This window comes from Symsagittifera roscoffensis, chromosome 9, assembly GCF_963678635.1.
Source record: "Symsagittifera roscoffensis chromosome 9, txSymRosc1.1, whole genome shotgun sequence".
In the NCBI taxonomy this organism is placed as follows: domain Eukaryota; kingdom Metazoa; phylum Xenacoelomorpha; order Acoela; family Convolutidae; genus Symsagittifera; species Symsagittifera roscoffensis.
In genome coordinates this window covers 31,446,243-31,469,781 of record NC_087070.1, presented here as the reverse complement: position 1 = coordinate 31,469,781, position 23,539 = coordinate 31,446,243, and the positions used below count along the sequence as shown (strand labels likewise).

Genomic DNA, 23,539 nt, shown 5'->3' with positions numbered 1-23,539 from the left:
CTGTACATGAAACTTTAATCTGATTTCGTTTGAACATTGACTTTAAGGGATATGATTTTATATGAACTCGATCCAACATGATGTTTGTTTTTAGGTCAGACCAAAAGTACATTCACCACGGAGTGAAATCTAAAACTTGAAATCAGAATTTTTAGAACTTTTTTTCAAAATTTTATCTGTCAGTGAATGTTGCGTTGTGTTGCATTTTGAAAAAGATCCATCTCTGAATTTTTGTCGAAGACTATTTATGGTTGAAACTAGAGGCATATTCGAGTCGAAAGATTTTACGACCTCTGCCATTTTCCGACACATGGTGCATTCTCGTTTCGTGTCTTTTTCGTCGTGATCAATAACTGTATTTTGCAATCTCCATTTGTGATACTCAAAATAAGCGGTCTCATTTTTGAGAAGGTAATCCAAATAGTTTCCTAATTCGGCCATTGATCTGAACTTACTCACATGAATAAACGATCCTGGCAATTCTTTTTCGTACGAATCCAACCAACCATTAACTATAGGTACCGCGTAAGATAACAAAGCGTTGGAGAACTTTTCAGTTATGTAACCGCTGCAGTTTGAATTTTCGAGCGAAAAATAGAATTTACAATCCTGGATTTTTTCTCGTCTTGAAATTTGAGGGTTTTTAGAGATTTTAAAGGATCCGTGAGAAAAAATATGGTCAGAAACGGGACTGAAGCACGTTCGGGGCGCCATTCCCCACATATGAATTTTTTCCGGTAAATTCCGGATAATTTTTATGCCCAAGTCGACTCGTTTGGTCCATCCATTATTGCAGTTGTTGATGGCCCAGCAAAAAGATTTCGTTTTTCCAAGAGCAGTATATTCTTTGATGACATTTTCCATAGAGTAGGAGCTCGTTTTCTTAACATGGAACATGTTGAAATTGATCGTTGCGTTTTCTGAGCGATAAATTGTCCAGTTAAATTGAGAGTCCATGTCGTCATTCAGACCTAAAAAAGCTATAAGTTTGAAAAAAATCCATTCACAAACACGAAAACAAGTCAAACACTTTAATTGGCATAATTGAATGTCAAATTTTATAGTTTTTTTGCCTTCGAGAGTTATGACGTGGTAATTCAAGTTAACTCCCAATTTTCACCAAAACCTTTTGGAACTAAAATTACCAAATTTTGCACTAAAAGTTATAGAGAGTAGTGGACAAAAATGGCTTTTTCAGAGCACTCTTCCCCCTCAAAATGAGTACTTAGAAAATTGTTAGTGCTAAGCTGACAAACATACTGCCAAAGGGGTTCTTTTTAATTCATGAGGTTGCAACACACCCGAGGAAGAGGCATCCGCTACTAACCATGGTGCTGTTACTCATCCGTAAAATGTTGAATTCTCGATTCTGAGGGGAAAGCGCTTCTGATTGAATATTAGAAGCGTTGATAAACAAAATTGGATCAAAACCTGCGAAGTTAACTCCATTCAAAACTGATTCGGCGTGACTCGAAACCCACACCTGTTTGGGGTCTCGCTTCTTCCCTCCTGCCAGCCACAAGTCGTTCAGCCTCTTCACTCCCTGAGGTCCCCTGGCCAAGACCAAATCAAAGTGGGAAATATTTATCAGGTTCTGGAACAAAGTATTTCAGATTTGCTTCACATACATTTGAATGAGAAATTTAACATTAAAACCCCAAGCTGGGTATTTATGATGGACTGTGGAAACCACAGATATGGTCATTGCAATCCAACAATTTTGAAATTGCTTTTAGGTCAAAAGTGGGAGGGCAGTTAAACAGATGGCGTTTAACTTGGGTTTCAGTTGGCGAATCATTTGGTGAATTGCAAGGAAACAGCATATGCTAGTATTTTAATGACATTTAGCGACACAGAAGACGAGTTCGAAGGTTGAATAAGCTATGACTTAGCTTACAGATTGTTAATCTGGATCTGCTTTGTTTCGCCTGCAGTCACACGATTGAGTTTAAAAACCAGCGAGAAACATACGACTGCTCGTATGATGGCGATGATGGCGATGATGGCGACCTAAATTTCCTCTCATCCTTTTAAAAACCTGGCGAAATTTTTCAATTCAGTAAATTGATGAAAAACATAAGAAAAAGAAGAAATGTATGAGTTTTACTATTTTATGTTTTTATATCATCGAAGTTCTGTGTAAAGTATATAAGTAAGAGCCGAAAATTCGGACGGTCAAAATAATTCAAACGAGTGATTGATTCAATTTTGGAAAAACTTTCCACGTAAATCCTAGTTTTTCAGTCCGCATTTGTGCCTCAAAGTTAGCTGAAAAGAAAACGAAACTGCAATATTCTTTATTGTCTCTGTCTGTCGGAACTTTTTGCAATTATCTATAATAAGTTGCAAAGAATTGGAATAGATAGAACTCATTCAAAAGAGCAATCTGCAAATTTCGAGCAAACTTTGCATAGAAATTTGATTATTTAGGTGACCTTGAGACATGTTTTCAAACTGAAAACTAAATTTTTTGCTTAACTATATCTATTGCAACTTTTTGCAACTCTCTGTGCAAGGTGACACATTTTGCGTCTGACAGACACGCATTATTAAGGCAAAAAAATGCCTCAATTTAATTAGGGTTTGACTTTGCAGTATACGCGTTCTAAAAAACGCCATACAAAACGCGTTAGTTAACCAAGTTATTCGAATTGTCATTTTTGAATTCATCCCCTACTCCACTAAAAAAGATAACAGGTTAAAATATTCTTCAAAAATCTGAACAAAAAAAGTCGAAGCAGTCTCATTATTTTTGACAGTTTTTATTTAAAGGCATATTTATAAACCATTCTTGAAAAATCTCAATTTTATCATGAGATCTCATTAATAGCAAAGCCTTAAGTTATTAACTGCTTTTGATGAAATTACTATTTTTAAACAAAACAAGACTGCTCGTTTCAGGGCGAAGCCCTGAAAGTTCCGACTGCTTTTTAACGTTTATGGAGCAGTAATAACATAAACAACATAAAAAAATTAAATAAACTAAAATGAAATGAAAAAAAAATTTTTTTTTTAATTTGAAAATTTTTCTATGAAAATCATCCCCCCCCCACACGCCATATAAAGTACAAAACAATAGATTTCGTTCCTTGTAACAAATCAAATATAGCAAATAAGCTTTTTTCAACCAATTTGGAACGATTTTAAGTCGGATTAATTCTCCGCTTACGCGTTAATAGCGCGAATTATATCGCGCATTAATTGTCCCAAATTGGTCAAAATGGCCAAAATGGCAATCTTTAAACCCTCATAACTTTACAAAAAATGATCACAGGTGAAATATCTTTTCAAATTTAAGCTCAGGGCAACAATAGTTTTCGAATGATATAAAAAGTTTCCGTCAAAAATGGCTAGTTAAAAAGTCGAAATTGGTCTGAAGAAAAAAAAAACCCACCCCGAGCACATATATTCCGTTACTTTCGTATCGAAAGTTGGAACAAAAAGAGGAAATAAAGCAAATGAAACTATTCTTTTGAAGTTGTTGTTCCGACTTTCGAAGAAAACGGAATAATTATGCTCGGTGTGGTTTTTATTATTCAGTCAAATTTCGCCGATCGAAATAATGGTTTTCGACAATTTTTAAAATTATATTGAAGATCTCGACTTCCTGAGTTCAAATATAAAAAGATATTTCACCTCCAATTACTTTTTGGTAAGTTGTTTTGGTTTGAAAATTGCCAAATTGACCATGTTCTGGACTAACTTATGCGCGCTTTAAAGAATTTATTCATATTACTGATAGCGTAACCCGAATTATTTATGCGTAGCGAATTATCCCGCACAACAAAAATGTTTCAAATTGAATTGAGGCTAGCTAATTGGTCGTATTAATTTCGCACGACTCAAAATTTTACACTTTGATTTTGTCCAAATTTCACAGGTTTTTTGATATTTTCGTTTCCTAAAAACCGTTTCCTATGAATTATGGGACAGTTGGAACAGTCAGGGTTTTGCCCTGATATACGACGAGCAGTCTTGTTTTCTTCTACGCGCTATTTAAAGCACAAATTGATGCAAACACCGTTTGTTAATGTATTCGTGTAAGGACCATATGGTTGACCTAATTTCAAACTGAACTAGTCTCGCAGCAGAATTTACCCACCTAGACTTTAGATGCACGAAATTTAATTCGAGCCAAAAACCCAAATTTGGAAGCTTTAGGAAAAAATCAAGGCTAAATTTTTTTTTTATTTTTTTACTTTGAGCTCAAATTGTCAATACCTTTCACACATGTTCAAAAATGCCAGCTATAATAAAATCTTTGATTGATCTGAAGGATCAAAGTAGTAGCAGTTAGAAATTTTCTTTCACTTTCTTTGGAAGTTGAAATAACAAAGAAGAACACTGAAAACAACATATTGTTCTGTTTTGGAGAAAGTGATGATATTTTGTGCTCGATGTAGATAGCTTTTCTTCAGATTGATTTCCACTTTTAAATTTATCCCCTTTTGAACAAAAAGTTTAACGCCATCTAAAAGCTGATTGAAATTCTGAGCTCAAACTGAGAAAAATGTTTAATTTGATTTGTTTTTTTTGTAGTTTGGAAAAAGAGACTGTTCTTGTACAATATATTTCGTGCTACCAGTTCGAAGACGGCAAGTTAATTCTACCCAGCAATCGTTTCAAACTGGTTTTTGGTTTTTTCAATATGTTACTAGTTACCAAAAGCCTCAGTTTATTCTTGGAACGATTATCAAATAATGAATTGTTTTCGGAGTTCCAATATGGGGTTAGTTTTAAAAATTCATAAAATAGGCCATCAATTTCATTCCCTGACAGCAACATTGAGCCTACAGATCCGTTCACAGGTGTCTCAAAGCGGAAATTAAGGATGTAGGGCTTTGATACTGGGTACGAAATAAACTTTTCAACAGTGTTTGAGAAAAAACATAAAAAATCTCTGGAAAAAAAACTGAAATTATTTTGTTTCCTTTATTGGAAACTTGCGTCAATTTTCAAGTTAAAAAAGTGTAACTCATAGGTGTTTAAAAGGCGCCATCTAGTATATACATTTATATTGTTCGATAGATTCTAAAGAAATCCGATAACATAAAAAAACTGTTGAAAAGGAGGTGATGAAAAATGGAACTTTTCCTGGATTTGATGTCCGGAGTGTACAAAACAGTCGAAGTCCAGAGGGCATGCCTCCCTGTAGTTGATACCTCCCATCGGGTATCTGATCGGAAACTCAACTGTGTGGATGTCTCTTAAAACAAAAAAATTAGGAAGTCAAAAGTCAGGAAAATGATGGAAAGCTGTAACAGTCTTTTGTCGATAGCAGAAACGAAGAAAGAACTTATTCCAACTTACCGAACACTTTTCTGATGTTGATCTGAAGTGAGTTGAGCAATCTCGTGTTCTTGTATTGACTGGGCGGTTGTGATATTGTCACCAATGCTCTCATCTGATTGGGTGTCTTTGAAATTAGGCTACCAAGATCATATTTTGATATTTTTTGTTTAATAAGTACTTAAAATAAAAGTTATTTTTCATTTGCGTTTTGTTTATGCCCTCATTTGAATTTAGTCGGGTTTTAGTATGATTGAGAGGAGCTTTTTTGAAAATCTCTACTTTGTATCGAATTTGGTCAAACCTAACAATTTTCGGATCCATTTAACAATTGCACCCCTTTCAAGAAAGAAGGGGGCAACTGTTAAGTGGATTGAGTTGTCGAAGTCCCGACCATTCAGATTGGAACAAATTTCAAATTTTAAAAACAACGCGCTGTATAGTGCTATTTTTTGCTTGTACTTATAGGGGTGGCATTTCTTTAGTAGATACCAAGGGGAGGGCGATTGTGATAGATCCCAATTTTCAGACTCAGTCAAAACTCACAGGTTTTTCGATATTTTCGTTTCCTAAAAACCGTTTCCTATGAATTATGGGACAGTTGGAACAGTCAGGGTTTTGCCCTGATATACGACGAGCAGTCTTGTTTTCTTCTACGCGCTATTTAAAGCACAAATTGATGCAAACACCGTTTGTTAATGTATTCGTGTAAGGACCATATGGTTGACCTAATTTCAAACTGAACTAGTCTCGCAGCAGAATTTACCCACCTAGACTTTAGATGCACGAAATTTAATTCGAGCCAAAAACCCAAATTTGGAAGCTTTAGGAAAAAATCAAGGCTAAATTTTTTTTTTATTTTTCTACTTTGAGCTCAAATTGTCAATACCTTTCACACATGTTCAAAAATGCCAGCTATAATAAAATCTTTGATTGATCTGAAGGATCAAAATAGTAGCAGTTAGAAATTTTCTTTCACTTTCTTTGGAAGTTGAAATAACAAAGAAGAACACTGAAAACAACATATTGTTCTGTTTTGGAGAAAGTGATGATATTTTGTGCTCGATGTAGATAGCTTTTCTTCAGATTGATTTCCACTTTTAAATTTATCCCCTTTTGAACAAAAAGTTTAACGCCATCTAAAAGCTGATTGAAATTCTGAGCTCAAACTGAGAAAAATGTTTAATTTGATTTGTTTTTTTTGTAGTTTGGAAAAAGAGACTGTTCTTGTACAATATATTTCGTGCTACCAGTTCGAAGACGGCAAGTTAATTCTACCCAGCAATCGTTTCAAACTGGTTTTTGGTTTTTTCAATATGTTACTAGTTACCAAAAGCCTCAGTTTATTCTTGGAACGATTATCAAATAATGAATTGTTTTCGGAGTTCCAATATGGGGTTAGTTTTAAAAATTCATAAAATAGGCCATCAATTTCATTCCCTGACAGCAACATTGAGCCTACAGATCCGTTCACAGGTGTCTCAAAGCGGAAATTAAGGATGTAGGGCTTTGATACTGGGTACGAAATAAACTTTTCAACAGTGTTTGAGAAAAAACATAAAAAATCTCTGGAAAAAAAACTGAAATTATTTTGTTTCCTTTATTGGAAACTTGCGTCAATTTTCAAGTTAAAAAAGTGTAACTCATAGGTGTTTAAAAGGCGCCATCTAGTATATACATTTATATTGTTCGATAGATTCTAAAGAAATCCGATAACATAAAAAAACTGTTGAAAAGGAGGTGATGAAAAATGGAACTTTTCCTGGATTTGATGTCCGGAGTGTACAAAACAGTCGAAGTCCAGAGGGCATGCCTCCCTGTAGTTGATACCTCCCATCGGGTATCTGATCGGAAACTCAACTGTGTGGATGTCTCTTAAAACAAAAAAATTAGGAAGTCAAAAGTCAGGAAAATGATGGAAAGCTGTAACAGTCTTTTGTCGATAGCAGAAACGAAGAAAGAACTTATTCCAACTTACCGAACACTTTTCTGATGTTGATCTGAAGTGAGTTGAGCAATCTCGTGTTCTTGTATTGACTGGGTGGTTGTGATATTGTCACCAATGCTCTCATCTGATTGGGTGTCTTTGAAATTAGGCTACCAAGATCATATTTTGATATTTTTTGTTTAATAAGTACTTAAAATAAAAGTTATTTTTCATTTGCGTTTTGTTTATGCCCTCATTTGAATTTAGTCGGGTTTTAGTATGATTGAGAGGAGCTTTTTTGAAAATCTCTACTTTGTATCGAATTTGGTCAAACCTAACAATTTTCGGATCCATTTAACAATTGCACCCCTTTCAAGAAAGAAGGGGGCAACTGTTAAGTGGATTGAGTTGTCGAAGTCCCGACCATTCAGATTGGAACAAATTTCAAATTTTAAAAACAACGCGCTGTATAGTGCTATTTTTTGCTTGTACTTATAGGGGTGGCATTTCTTTAGTAGATACCAAGGGGAGGGCGATTGTGATAGATCCCAATTTTCAGACTCAGTCAAAACTCAAAAAGGGCCATATTTGAATAGAACTCCATTATAATCTACTTTGTGCAGTGAAGTCTAAAAATTGCATTTCTAAAAACCGTTTTTCATTGAATTTTAGAAATGGCTGCTTAAAAAAACACCAGATTGTTTGGCAAATGTCTTAAGGGGCTTAAAGGGAATTCTTTTATATCGAAAAGACGAACGGTTTTTCTAAACTAGTCAATGTCATCATAAGTTTCACTAGAATACAATTATTAATTCATTTTAATTAAATCATGCAGTTTTGTATGTTTGGTAAACTTTTTTCACACACATTTGTTTCTGAAGAAGACAAGTAAGAAAGTCAGGGCCAGAATAACAACTGGTTTGCAGAGGGCTCGCTTCAATCTATACGGCGAACAACACATATCAATATCCGAACTGAAAAACACGCTGTAAATATAAGAAAAATATTGTATGAATTGGCAGTTTATGTATATTTTGTGAGTCATCTAAAATCAAATACTGAAAAAAAAACAATTTTCGACTTTTTCTTTTCACACCTTCTTCCTTTTATGGCAGCAATCTTTTATTTGCAGCTGTGTGCGAGTTTCAAATTTACACAGAAAATGAAACAGGGAGCGTAAAACTGATATTTTGGTTGCAACGCCATATTATAATTTGTGAACCACTCTCATCATTTTCGATCCACGCATCGGAATCTGTAGAAATGGTTCAGATACCTGAAATCGCTTAAGACTTGCTTTCTATGCTTTTTATGCGTAATAAATCTACTTGCTATACGCATTCATACGCATCCAATTCCGTCAGTCCAGGTTTTTTCACTAAGGCGACGGCTCAAAAAACTCTCATTTAATTCGGTAAGCTGGCTAGCAATTATACCTAAATGGAATGCTGGCCCAAGGAATTTCGTGATACAGCAAACGAAAATAATTTATTCGCTGAGTAATTAATTATTCGCGCATTTTCACTGAATATATCTGGGTATCTTTTTTCAAAGATTTTCTATGCGCGAAAAGGTACAACTTTAAACGAAAAGAGTTTTCCAAACTAACTAGGCTGACCCTTTTGGTTTTTCTTGCTTGTATCTATAAAATTCAAAACAACTGATCATAATCAGTTAGGAAAATAAAAATAATCCATTAAATTCGATTAACTGTAAGCAATTATAATTGATTTTGATCCATTCATTTTTAAAAATAAGTAAGTCATGTTCAAATATTTAAGTAATTCGAAATATGGTCGTTGCTTCCGCAAAACAGACGGTGATTTAATTGAATTTATAATTAATTTGGTTCGAAAAAGGTTAATTTAATTTCTCTTTTTTTCTTCGTTTTGTCCTATTTTTATGCCTAATTTTAGTTTCTTAAATTTTGCTGTTCTCTATTTACTTTCACCAACTTTTGTCCCTCCTACTTATTTAACCCTCATGAATTTGAATTAAAAGTTGCAATTTTTGATCAAAACGTGATAGTATGTGTTAAAACTAAATTGTTTTTTTTTCAGCGTTCAAAAAATTTTCAACACCACTCCACTCCCTTCCTGCCAATTTCAACTTGCTAAGTATGATAGCGCGCTGGGGAGATAAGTTCTTGAAAAAGTTAAATTCACAAATTGTTCAATTACCTGAACTTTTAGTGATTATTTTTAGTTATCATGGTCGCAGTGTTCTCTTTTTGTTGCTCTTGATTCCAGATTTTGACTGTTTTCTAATGCCTCAACTCATTTTCCATTTTTTGGATCTAAGAGTTATCACGAACCTAAAAAAATCTCTCCCGAAATTGATTTTTGTTCTGATGGTTTTTCAGTTAATCCATTGTCGCAATGCTTTAAAATTAGTCAAAAAGAAAGGTTTGCCCAAAATTGCAAATACATCGATGCCTGGATTTTCTTAGGTAGATAAGTTTAGGTTTTTAGTCAGTCATATTCACAAATAGATTTTCTGTGAATTTTACAGATACAAAAGAATTTATGTCGATAAAAAAACATTCAAGAGGTTATAAGGAGAGAAAATAAAAGTTAGTTGATTGATAATGCAATATAATTGTTTTGAAAATAATCTATTTAATTATAATGGTAAAATTTTTGGTAATTTTCTCAAAATGATTTATTTTCCCCAAAGTTTTGATACGCGTTTTCATCAAAGATTTTGGAAACTGCTCAAAAAGTTGTTAAAATATAAAAGGGAATTGCCACTTTCAATTTCAACGATTTGTTTTTGTACTCAATTTATGCAGTTTATATACAGATTATAATCAAAATATAACATATTCTCTAGATTATTAAACAATAGGGGAAAAAATTTCAACGTATGCTGTTCGGTTGACTTTAAATGTTGATAATTGATCTAAAAATAAACAAGACTGCTCGTATCAGGGCGAAGCCCTGAATGTTCCGACTGCCTATTTAGGTTTATGAAGCAGTAATAACAATAAAAAATAAAAAAAAATTTAAAAAAATGAAATTCTTTTTTCCAAAATTTGAAAAGGACAACAATACCTTTCGAATGATATTTAAAAATTCCGCCAAAATGACTAGTTAAAAAGTCGAAACTCGTCTGAAGAAAAAAAAACCACACCGAGCACAAATAATCCGTTACTTTTGTATCGAAAGTCGGAACAATTATGAGGATAGCTAATATCTCAGTTTTCTGCACTGAAAAATGATTACTTTTATTTTTTTAAACAAATTGTATGTTAACAGTCTCACAAAGTTGAGGAACCTGGGACATTGATAAAGAAAAATACATTTAAGTAAACTTTGCATAGTTTTTCTTCTCATACCGTGGAAACATTTAATTTTGCACAACTTGAAATGAAATCCCTTAAACGCAATATTTTGCGGCAAAAAAATTCTCCCCGAGTGACACTCGTTCTCTGTAGTTCTCATGGAGATTTTCTTGGGTACACAACTTTGTTCAAGCTTGGAAACACAAAGAAAAGTTAAGTTGAATCAATTTTGTTGAGATTTTGATAACTTTCCATTACCTTGCCAAAATCCATTTGAACCCTTCTTTATGGGAAAAAGTTTTTTTCTATCGTATAAAAACCATTCAATCTATTCCTACGATTTATGTTTCTAACTGGGCTGTCGTAAATTGGTTTCTATGCAGTATATTATCACTATAAATGTCTACCTGAATCGATCGCAACCTCAAGTTTGTCCGTTTTCTTAGTCACGCAAAGTTTCTGTGTCTAAATTTTATTTAGTTGTGAGAGCTTGAACTATTGATAGCTTCTTACAATCTGAAAACTAACTGCAGGAAAAAAACCGGAGAAATCACTAATGAGACAGTGACTACCAAACAAATTTTTGTACGAAAAAAAAATCACTTTTTTCTGGTCGTTGACTATGAAGGGAGAAACAAACGATAGTGCATATGAGCTGAGTGACAGAGATTTCTGAATGAATAGCTTCTTTCAGAGCGAAGTAAAACTACTTTACTTTATTACCGCAGTATTTAGCAAAGCAAAACTGTAGAAAAATATACACACCCATGAGTTCATCTTTTTAAATGTACTTAAGTTTTGCAGAACTGAATCATTGATGACCGCAAGATTTTCCTCATCAATCATTCAACGTGACTTCAGAAAAACGTTATAAAACTTAAGCTTTTTTTCTTCAAAATATAGCCATGGACATTTCGAAACTATTCTCTACGATCATCAAATGATTCCAACCTTCACTGCATAGAAAGTACAGTGGCGGTGTTCAATTCCCCGAGGGAAATGTTTTTGGGAATTGTTCTCCGTAAAAAATCCATTCCGAGCATATATACTCCTAACTTTCTTCGAAAGTCGGAACAATAAAGAAGGACAACAAGTGATCAAATATCTATTCCAACCTAGGCAGGGACATATTTTTGTTTAATGTATACTTTAAACTACCTTCTATCTTTTTGAATCAGTGTTGAATCAATGCACGTCTGATACAGGTCTGTGATACTAATTGTTAAAAACCTGTCTGCGATATTTTATTTGTTACTGATCAGAGCTGAAGGTAAAAAGCTTGCACAGTCTCTGTTACAAAATTCTGATTTATCTGAAACCCAAGAGAAAGAATATTGAAAAATGACCGGGCGAATGCAGAATTGTTTTATGTGGGTGCATCAAATCTATCGATTAAAATAATATCATAGTTAACCGTATTGAATCTTGAAAAGAAACGGAGCTTCACTTTATATCTGTTTCTTAACCAAGACTAACATTAGCAAAAATTAAACACAGGAATTTTTTCGTGCACTGGCTTATATGACTGCAAAAAAACTGACCCGTTTTTTCTGACTCGAATGCAAAGATCTGAAAAATGCTGGTATTCGTTTTTTACATTAGCAAAATTGTTTTTACTTTCAAGCAAACCTGAAGCTTCATATGGTTTTTTCTACAAACTTGAGAGATTCCAGTAGACCTGATCAGAATTTCAAGTTGGGTCAAATGAATTTGGATCAACCATATTGATCTTATTAGCAAGCAAGCCGACAAAAAAATCAACCGAAACTCACAAGCGTAGCATTGCAAGCTATCGATTAGAAAATTAAACAAAAATCTTGTTTTCAATAGGAAAATATTTTTCATGTTAAACTCACATCTGGCATGCGCAGAAAATTTTTTAGGGGATGATTAACTGAAAAATTTGCCGACTTTTTTTAGCTCGACCAATTCGATTTTCAGAGCTCTCCGAAATTACTATCAGGACCCTATTTTAGTAGAGATTACTGAAAAGGGTAAAATAAATGACGCTTTGATCACTTTTCAAAACAATTTAACAAAGAAAATTGCGTTTTTGGCGCTCTACCAGGTCAAATGAAGTTTTATTGGCGCCAAAAGCACTTTGAGAAAATTTTTAATGTTGTTCAGCCAAAATTTAGTGTCGTAAAATTATACCAAAGGGTGTACTAATTGAGGAGAAAAGGGTCGCCCCCCCCTTCGGTACACCACTGACGCAAATGCTTTCTTAGAATGAACTCATTGAAATTTCTGGAAAAAAGGTTTTATAGAAGACGTAATGGCGTCTGGAAAAAAAATTGTCATACAATTTTCTTCTATGGGAACTGTAATATAAACATTTTGTCAAACAAATGGGTTTTTTCGTAACCAGACTATTTTGTTAGAAGCAAATGCCGCAGAAAACAGTTCAAACCTTTTGGGACTATTTCTTAACATTTTCTCGAAATTGAATGACAAGCAATTTTGTCTGTTCATTTGATAAGTGAAAAAGTATTAAAAAAACAATTTCAGTTTTAGTAGGGCAGTCCAGATGAAAAATGAAACTTATTCGGAGAAAAAAACTAACACAATCACATTTATTTTATCGACTTCTTCAAAAGTGGGAACAATAAATGCAAAAAAATTATGTTATTATATTATAACAAGACCAGAGTCTGCATTCATTTCTTTGCTTATGTACAATCCTTGCAGTTTGAAGAAATGGTAACTTCCAGTGAAATTGCCAAAAATCTGATCGAAACTTTTTTTTAGTCACAAAAAAACTTCGCGGTGGCCAAAAACTATTCAAGGGTAGCAATTCTGTAGAGTTAGCGTATCGATAGTCATAATTTAGTTTCTACTTTTACTATGATGTCGCAGGAGCGCAGGAGGAGAACCTCAAGATTGAGAGAGCGAAATCAAAAGTTTTTCTCCAATGAAAGCATTTCGTTTATGAGTATGTTCGTTTGAAAATTTCAATGACATTCAATGAGAAAAACAGTGACCTTCAAGGAGAAACAGTCGGTTCTAAACTACTCTTTTTTTGCTTGCCACGAGTTTAAAACATCGCACACTTATTCAATGGCGAATCTCAATTATTTATCGATGAAATAAAAGATACAGAAAATATTGATCCTAAATTGAAAGACCTATTACAAGGACTAATTGAGAATGTAAATACTAAGGATGATATAATTGATGGATTGCAAAATCGGGTGCACTTTCTATAGAAAAGAGTTAATGAAATGGAAAGATACAGTTCAAAATATTGTGTTATTTTGCAAAATTTACCTTTAAGTTCCGGAAATTTAACTCAAGATGTCCTGGCCTTTTTTAACGACGTCATGGGCGTGGAGGTGAACAGCTACGACCTGAAGGCATGCTATCCCCTCGGCCCTGTGAGTCGAAACCAAAATTTGTGCTTATAGTAAAATTTGTCTACTTTGATAGAAAACACAGAAGTTATGGCAGAAAAAAGTTATTGAAAGATTTTTTGCACCCTGTAAATATGCAATCAGTGTAAATAACAGAGAGACTTACTCAGCGCGATTCAGAGCTCCTTGATTATTCTCGGGGTTTGAGAATGTACACAGTTACATATAAGTGTGCTCCTCAGGTTTTCGTTTCAAAAGCAGATGGTGGATTTCAAAGGCACAACTTAGTTGATATGAAAGATGCTGATCAAATTTTCAAAATTAGGAATCCAATGATGGCAAGACAGGCAAATAGTGTTAGAAAAATTTTTTTTATGTTATTCAGCCAAAATTTAGTGTCGTAAAATTATACCAAAGGGTGTACTAATTGAGGAGAAAAGGGTCGCCCCCCCCCTTCGGTACACCACTGACGCAAATGCTTTCTTAGAATGAACTCATTGAAATTTCTGGAAAAAAGGTTTTATAGAAGACGTAATGGCGTCTGGAAAAAAATTGTCATACAATTTTCTTCTATGGGAACTGTAATATAAACATTTTGTCAAACAAATGGGTTTTTTCGTAACCAGACTATTTTGTTAGAAGCAAATGCCGCAGAAAACAGTTCAAACCTTTTGGGACTATTTCTTAACATTTTCTCGAAATTGAATGACAAGCAATTTTGTCTGTTCATTTGATAAGTGAAAAAGTATTAAAAAAACAATTTCAGTTTTAGTAGGGCAGTCCAGATGAAAAATGAAAATTATTCGGAGAAAAAAACTAACCCAATCACATTTATTTTATCGACTTCTTCAAAAGTGGGAACAATAAATGCAAAAAAATTATGTTATTATATTATAACAATACCAGAGTCTGCATTCATTTCTTTGCTTATGTACAATCCTTGCAGTTTGAAGAATTGGTAACTTCCAGTGAAATTGCCAAAAATCTGATCGAAACTTTTTTTTAGTCACAAAAAAACTTCGCGGTGGCCAAAAACCATTCAAGGGTAGCAATTCTGTAGAGTTAGCGTATCGATAGTCATAATTTAGTTTCTACTTTTACTATGATGTCGCAGGAGCGCAGGAGGAGAACCTCAAGATTGAGAGAGCGAAATCAAAAGTTTTTCTCCAATGAAAGCATTTCGTTTATGAGTATGTTCGTTTGAAAATTTCAATGACATTCAATGAGAAAAACAGTGACCTTCAAGGAGAAACAGTCGGTTCTAAACTACTCTTTTTTTGCTTGCCACGAGTTTAAAACATCGCACACTTATTCAATGGCGAATCTCAATTATTTATCGATGAAATAAAAGATACAGAAAATATTGATCCTAAATTGAAAGACCTATTACAAGGACTAATTGAGAATGTAAATACTAAGGATGATATAATTGATGGATTGCAAAATCGGGTGCACTTTCTATAGAAAAGAGTTAATGAAATGGAAAGATACAGTTCAAAATATTGTGTTATTTTGCAAAATTTACCTTTAAGTTCCGGAAATTTAACTCAAGATGTCCTGGCCTTTTTAACGACGTCATGGGCGTGGATGTGAACAGCTACGACCTGAAGGCATGCTATCCCCTCGGCCCTGTGAGTCGAAACCAAAATTTGTGCTTATAGTAAAATTTGTCTACTTTGATAGAAAACAAAGAATTTATGGCAGAAAAAAGTTATTGAAAGATTTTTTGCACCCTGTATATATGCAATCAGTGTAAATAACAGAGAGACTTACTCAGCGCGATTCAGAGCTCCTTGATTATTCTCGGGGTTTGGGAATGTACACAGTTACATATAAGTGTGCTCCTCAGGTTTTCGTTTCAAAAGCAGATGGTGGATTTCAAAGGCACAACTTAGTTGAAATGAAAGATGCTGATCAAATTTTCAAAATTAGGAATCCAATGATGGCAAGACAGGCAAATAGTGTTAGAAATCAAAATCCTCGAGTGGTACAAAATAATCACAACATTTCGCGCCCTCTTAATGTTTCAGTGAGGAAACGTGACAGAGAAATTACCCCGAATAATGTGGAAATAAATCAACTGATTGATGATTTGTACAGTAGGCTATCGGATCCCATCAAATTCGTACAATTTGTGGAATCACTTCAAAGAGATTCACCACAGTCCAAATTGGTCAACAACGGAAATAAAAATAATGAAAATGATTTTGATTAGTGGCAAAAGCATTTCAACTCTAATTACAGTTTTTTGCCGTAAATCTTTTTTGTTTCATTTTAGAAAAAACCTTTTGCGAGATATGACTGACCTGACAACAACGCAAACAGCTTTAATCCTAAATGTTTATTCCATAAGAGCCCATCATGACGAATTATCAGTTTTAATTGAATACTTTGGTAACAAGCCTGCATTAATCGGGCTGACTGAAACATGGCTCTCGGACAATGATCCTATTGGCATTTATAACTTGGAAGGTTATGACAATAGTGTTGGTGCAAACCGCGTAAACGCTAGATGTGGGGCATTGCTGTTTTCATTAAAACTGGCCTTAAATTTAGTTTTTTGAAACTACCAGTCAGCTTGGAGCACAATGTTATCAAAATGTGTTTTGTCGATCAACCTCCATTAAATGTTTGCATAATATATCGTCAACCAAATCTCAAACTAGACCTTTTCTGAAATTAGGTGAAGATTTATTGCTTGAAAAGAAAGCATTAAACGGTGAAATTTTGCTAAGGGGTGATTTAAATGTCGATTTTATAGGTAGCCATCGCAACTTTGTTGACTACAAAAATCTTCTGCTTTCTTTTGATTAGGAAATTCAAAATATCGAGCCAACTAGAGTAACTAATATATCAAGTACATGCATTGACCAGAAAACTCGGAAAAAATTCAGGTAACAACAATAAATTGTACTATTAGTGACAATTATGGACAAATGTGTGACCTAAAAATTATTTCAGTAAAGCAAAACGTGGGTTCTTATCAATCGGATTTCAACTATGATTTATAACTGAATGATGAGTATTGTTTAGATTTTTTGTTTTCGCTAAATAACCGACTGAATAAAACTGATGATGATAATCCTAACCTTCACCACAAAATGACCCAAATCTTGATTGATGAATTTTCAAAGTATTGCCCAGAAAAATCCGAAAAAAGCAACAAAAAAAAACAAACCACCCATGGATTAATCTGAAAATTAAGAGAATGATGAATAAACAAAATGGGTTATACAAAAAGTGGGTTCAGACACCATTCATTGAAAACAGAAATAATTTCACCTCATGTAGGAGCAATGTTATTAAGGCTATAAGGGAGAGTAAATGCCGGTACTATGATAACATGATAAGGAAGAGCTCGACCTGACTTTTTTTAATCGTTTCTGTGGTTAAAAAATGTGAATACTGCTTCGTTCGATGTTAATGTTTTCAATGAACACTCTGCTACTATTGGAGAAAAACTAACCGAAAACTTTAAACAAAACGTGTAAAGATCAATTTTTTCAGTTAAAAAAACACGTTCGTTATATATGATACCAATCGATATGAGATACTAAGGAAATTAAAATTTTGAACAAAAAAAATGTCTACTGGTCATAATGGAATATGTTTTAAAATGCTAAAAGTGTCTGCTCCGGTTCTGGCTGACCATTAAGCGCACTTTTTAACATTTGCTTCAAAAAAGAGTGTTTTCTACTTTTCTCAAAATTGCAAAAATTTTATCATTGCATATAAATGGCGACAAATCTGAATCCGATAACTACCGTCCAATTAGTTTGTTGAGTTGTACAAATTTTTTTTTTTGAAAAACTAATTTTCAGGCGCATATTCAATTTTGCCGCTAAAAGCAGCTTGATTGATAAGCATCAGTTTTGTTTTCAAAGTAACCATTCCTGTTTTCATGCCATTTTGTACATTACTGTCTTTTTTCGCGAATCAATTGGTAATAAAAAATTTGGATACTCCTGCTTTTTTGATTTGATTAAAGCATTTGAAAGAGTTGATCGGAAAACTTTGCTTGACTAACTTTACCAATATGGGTTCAGAGGGAAAACTCACAATAATGACAAATTATCTTACAGAAAAAAATCAATATGTTTAGTCGAATCAATCAGTCTCGAATATGCGAGAATGTAAAAAAGGTGTTCCTCACGTTTCAATTTTGAGGCCATTTTTTTCCTTTCATACATAAATGATATGCCGTCGGCCAGCAACGTTAAATTAACATTACTTACAGATGATACAACGGTAGTTGAGCATCATACATTTGCATCCAAAATGAAATTCCAGACAGAAATAACTAAAATTTGTAGTTTATAATTGGTGCAACGATAAAAAACTGCTCATAAATCAAAAGAATTGCAAAATAATGAAGTTTGGACGGGATAACTTAAATGAAAAATTTTCTTTTGGGAATAAAGTACTCGCCGAGGCTTCTGACTTTAGGTTTTCAGGAATTCAAATGGACAACAGACTCAAACTTGAAAGTCATTTTAAAAATGTTTGTGGTAAATTAGCTAAATTTAACGGTTTACTATTCAAGGCTGGAAACTGTTTCTCGAAAAATATATTTGTGATGCAAAAACGTGTTTTTAAAACTATTTGTTTCAAGAGAAACGTTGCCTCATATATTCCTTCATTCGTTTGAGATTGAAACCGTTTTTGACTTATATTTCAGACAAATGTTCAAACAAACTTCTATTCAACTTCGTGGTAAAACTCCCCTTACAACTTCTTAAGGGGAGTTTTACCCTTAAAACTTCTTAAGGGGAATCTCTAAATAATCGTCTGGTTACTCGGGCCTCTGTGGCAAAAACTTTAGCAAGCATGAAAACTAGAACTCAAATAATGCAGCGTTCATGGAAAAATGTGTCTCTTATTTGTAATAGTTTTTTGAAATCAAACGAACTGATACCAGATAATCTAAACCAATTAACTGAGCATCAACTAAATTAGTATTTCAAAAACTTGTCTTCATTGTTTTTCAGCAAATCTTCAGCACTTTGATTGCTTTTCAGCAAATCTGTGTTTAAAGTTCACTTGTCAACAATGCGGAAGAAAAATTGTCACTCCTTTCATTTTTCTGGTTTTATCAAAAGTCGGATTTAGTGTTAAGCTAATATGTATCATATTTTTCAAGGAAAAATTATGTTACATTTTTTGCTCGCTGAAATATATGATATATGTTAGTTATCTAATTGATCAGGTTTTAGCTAAAATTAACAAAAGGAGTAAATTTTTTTTATGAGGCTTTCATTTTTTCCATTTTTGAAAAAAAATATTGTTCTTAGATGAACTTTGACGCTTATTTTTGCATAAAAAACAATCAAACCAAATTATATGTTAACTATCAACTAGATAAGACTTTAGATATTATCAATCAAAAGAGCCAGGAAAGAATTTTTAGATGGGTGTTTACTTTTTTTCCGATTTCACATAAAACATACTGTTTTTATTTGAATTTTTAAGTAAATGTTTGCATGAAAGTCAACAAAAAAGAAATGAAGTTCTCCCATTTTTCTACATTGTAAGTGGTATATGTCGTAATGATAAACTAAAAGCAGATGTTTTCTGGCTTACCTTTTTCCTTTCCCTGCTTTTTTGTTGAGCAAAAACAGCTTTCACAATAAAAGTTTTTTTACTCACCCAAACTAAAAACTCTTGCATTTTCATAGCATTTCAAACTGTCTTTTTATATGGTATATCAGTCAAACTCATACAACTGCTGTAATGGAACCTATTTTTACGTCTGAAAACTCTGCCGGATGAAAAGTTTTCAGCAAGACCAGGGGCAGGTGTAGCCTGAAAATTGATTACAAGCTTCAACTAAATTAACATAGTTTTATGCTAAGTTTACGGTTAATATGGTTTTATGGTAACTTAACAGATCTCGGAAAACCAATTTGGTTTTATGCTAATTTTACGGATCTCAGAAAACCAATTTGGTTGACTGAAAAAATGTCAATATAAATTTTGGACTTTCCTCTCCCTCACTTTCAAGAAACATTACGAGTGCCCATGCTGATGACACATTTGGATTATTAAATCGAAAATTGGTTTCAGATGCATGACTAAATTATCAAAATTGAGTCTTCTTGTTCAGCTATTGAATTTAAGCAAAATTGAGTGTTGGGAATTTTACTCAGACTTTCAACTAATTTTATGTGGTGCAAAAAACTTAGACGAAATAAACAAAATTCAACCCTAAAACCAATCTTTTTTGGAGTTAATAGATAAATTGGAAACATCTATTTAAAACTCAAATTTCCAAAATTTTAATTGAAAACCAAAAACGATATGATGTGAAAACAAGAAAACCCATAATTCACCAAATTGATCCAAATCAAAATCAATCGAGACGATGAAAAACCTTACATACCAGTATTACACAACAACACAACAAAATATTTGACAAATAGGTGAAAAATTCCTGAGAGAAAAACTTGCTAGTACACGTCTTCAAGAACTATCACTCATGAATCACACATATTTTGGAGCAATCCATTATGACATACATCTGGATATGAATTTCGATTAGACTATATTTTTTTGAGTAGGGTCACTCTGTGAACTAGAATTACTGCATCACTTATAAGACTTAGAAAGAACACAAATATTACAACAATTAGCACTCGAAGTGATGAAATTTTGCTATGCGGAATATTCAGGCTCAGGAAATTGCTCAAAATTCATTGACTACTGAGGAAACAATCTCTAGTACTATACATGCACTAAAAATACCACCCTGAATGTTTTGCAGAAAAACGTCGTTATCAGCAAATACCCACTTTCTTTAGAGAAACTAAGTTCATTTTGAAGACACACGCTCAAGACGTCCATGTTCTTGGGATACCGCCGTCCCATGTGGATCAAAATCTAGCCACAATGTACAACAACTAAAATCAGAAGAATATAAATATTATCTCATCACACCACAACCCACACTGATGCCACCACTAGAAAAAATTCACCGTTGACTATAATCTATAGGAATATACTCAAAATCTGACACACAACATCACATTCGAACATAAAAATTCCAAGAACTACTCACTAAAATGGATACCATGCAATGCCAATCAAAGATCAAAATCTGCGAAAACTCGCTGAAACAACTGGTTTCTCAGATATATACGTACAAGACAATGGTCAAAATTTTAGGGAAATTGAAATATACATTTAACTAGGAGAAAAAATTGCCCCAAAACAATTCTCCAATCAACAAATTTAGTTTTCTACAAATTAAAATACAAATTATTAGCTTCTTCAGGTTGGCTCTATTACAATTTAGAAAATTTCACAACCTGATATGCAATGTTTTAATTACAGGAATTTTATTTTCACTCCTTAAAAAAACGGAACACAGGTAAGAAACAATTTCTACCTCAATAGACATTCTACCTCAATGGAAAAGTTTTTTTACTAGACGCAGAAATCAACGAATATAACAAAGAAAAATCGACAACCAAACACATATGACAATCCAAAAATCAAATTACTCCCGCACACAAATTATTTTAAAAAATCTCGTTATCATCACCTCTTCATCAAAACAAGGAAAAACGACGAAGCCTAATCTCCCATAATGTATTTCAACCACACAACTCAGATCGAACCAACAAACAAACTATTGAACACACTCGCACAAAATTGTTCATTCTTAAAACAAATCTGATTTCTCAACTATTTCACCTAACTCACTCCACATGCACTCTGCTGATTCCCTAGAGACAGTTCTTAATACACTAGAATTTTTGTTTAACCTGGGATGAAAACTCCTGATTGGTCTGTTGACTTTGAATCGAGTCCAATGCTAACTTTTTTCAACCACCCTTTCATCCAATAACTCCCTCAGTTCCCGTAGTTACATTATTCCCAAATTCAGGTTCCTCTTACACCGACGCTACCCCAATTCTTTCAGCCCTTTCTCGCGCCAGCAACCCACCCAGACAATTAGTCAATCAACAATCACCATCATGACTTCGATCAAACCACCCCAGACACACTAACACCCACGAATTTCCTCTTGTCAACCTTCCTTTCTTTCCCCCAAAATTGCCACAACAATAACGAACCCCAAAGTCAACGAGACTACTACGTTCCCTCACTTATCCTTACACTTCCTTGGTTTGTTACAAAAGTCTTAACATCTGCTCCATATACGTTTCCGTAATTCTAAAGACGAAGAATTATACTGAACAGCTTTTAACCAACCTACTAACGCTATACAGTTAAAAAATTTGACTAAGCTTGGAATGACGCATGTTTTAAATCGTTTCAACGCACGAAATTGTAACCAATTCCCCATCGCACTCTATGACCACACTGTCATGCACTTCATGTAAGACTCCCCATATAACACAAATCATGCATTGAAATTTCAACTAAATGAAAAAATTTTCTTAAAAACTGACTGGTTTTTCGATTATAATAGCAATTGTTTTATAATGTCATTGACCATGCGCTTAAGAACATAAAAGTGTACAAATCTTATTTTAGTCGCTTTGAAAGTTTTCAGTTAACCCTTAATTTCGTCACTCCGAAAGAATGCGGTAATAACTGATAACACGAAGTCATGCGACTAACCCACACGCACACTTGTAATCGTTTCATTCAAAGACACTCTCTGCAAAAATCATCAGCACGAGTTCCACATCATCGATATTTTTTTCTTAACTCTAAATACACATCACCCTACTTCTTAACTTCACTCATAGCATCAAAAGCTCAAACCTGGACGCCATTCTTCGTAAATACGATCCCGTCAGACAGATGTACATAAGTTTCCCCTCACCAGCACGTTCCATTTTGTGGATTTTCGCCCTATTATCAGTACCACTGTTGAAAACATCCACGGCGATAAATTCAATCACAAACTTTACAACCTAATCAGAAACACTCACCACGAATTCTCCAGAATAAATCAAAATCGCCGAGACTCTTAGGCTTTTTGGCTACTCTTACGCACTGGAAATGTCGCCAGCTAAACTTCTATTGCAATCACCTACTATAGAAACTCACGTTCCCAATGGATATTTTGCTGATCCCGATTCTAAGTAAAAACGAGTTTGTTATTTGCAAATTTGTTCTGACTCTTCGCCAAATAGTCTCTCTGAGGTAAATTGATTTCTTTTAGATTTCACCAAAAACTTCGGAGATCAAAAAAATTAAATAAAAATTAGAAAAACTTTCATAAATTTTTCAATCAAACAAGCAAACTAATCGTCGTAAATTTTAATTGCAAAAAAATTATAAGAAACGCAGATCGTTTTCATGCGGTAAAATTGTCACGCATTGTACTAGAGCAAAATTGAGTATAAAGTAAAGAATAAACTAAACCTGTGCTGCAATTTGTAAACTCTTCAACTCACTCCTCGAGTCGCCTTTTCTTAAAAAAACTTTTGCTAGCACTTGAGCAAACTTCGCATGTCAATAATATTGAATAGAAAAATTTCATGATTGACAAATTAAATGATTACAACTTAAAACAGTTTTCACGCGCTTCAAACTTCCCTTTAACCGGATTGCAATAAGGAATTAAATGAAAAAATCAACGCAGCTTACCAACGCCACCGAACTAACAACATGTACAGGAACTTCCCCCTATACTTAGACCAGATTCAAATTGTTTAACATATTGTTTTAAGCTCAAGTCAACTATTCCTTGACTCTACAAAAAACTTAATAAAC

At 33.7% G+C, this 23,539-nt stretch overlaps 2 protein-coding genes across 3 annotated transcripts in view; one reads left to right on the top strand and one right to left on the bottom strand.

Moving 5' to 3' along the window:
- Positions 1-23,539, top strand: part of LOC134854228 (hypoxanthine-guanine phosphoribosyltransferase-like) — a 449,675-nt gene that overhangs the window by 196,429 nt on the left and 229,707 nt on the right. The window lies entirely within an intron of this gene.
- LOC134854025 (uncharacterized) lies at positions 15-8,269 on the bottom strand. 2 transcript variants are annotated; one of them, XM_063870087.1, is made up of 5 exons: positions 8,084-8,269; positions 5,311-5,416; positions 5,100-5,206; positions 1,432-1,599; positions 15-971 (listed from the first exon to the last, which is right to left on the bottom strand). In XM_063870087.1, exons 1-5 carry the CDS (start codon positions 8,259-8,261, stop codon positions 130-132), a joined length of 1,401 nt encoding a protein of 466 aa, XP_063726157.1. In that variant the 5' UTR covers positions 8,262-8,269; the 3' UTR covers positions 15-129. The 2 variants fall into 2 exon arrangements, with proteins under 2 accessions (XP_063726157.1, XP_063726158.1); XM_063870088.1 differs by having other exon boundaries at positions 5,311-5,404.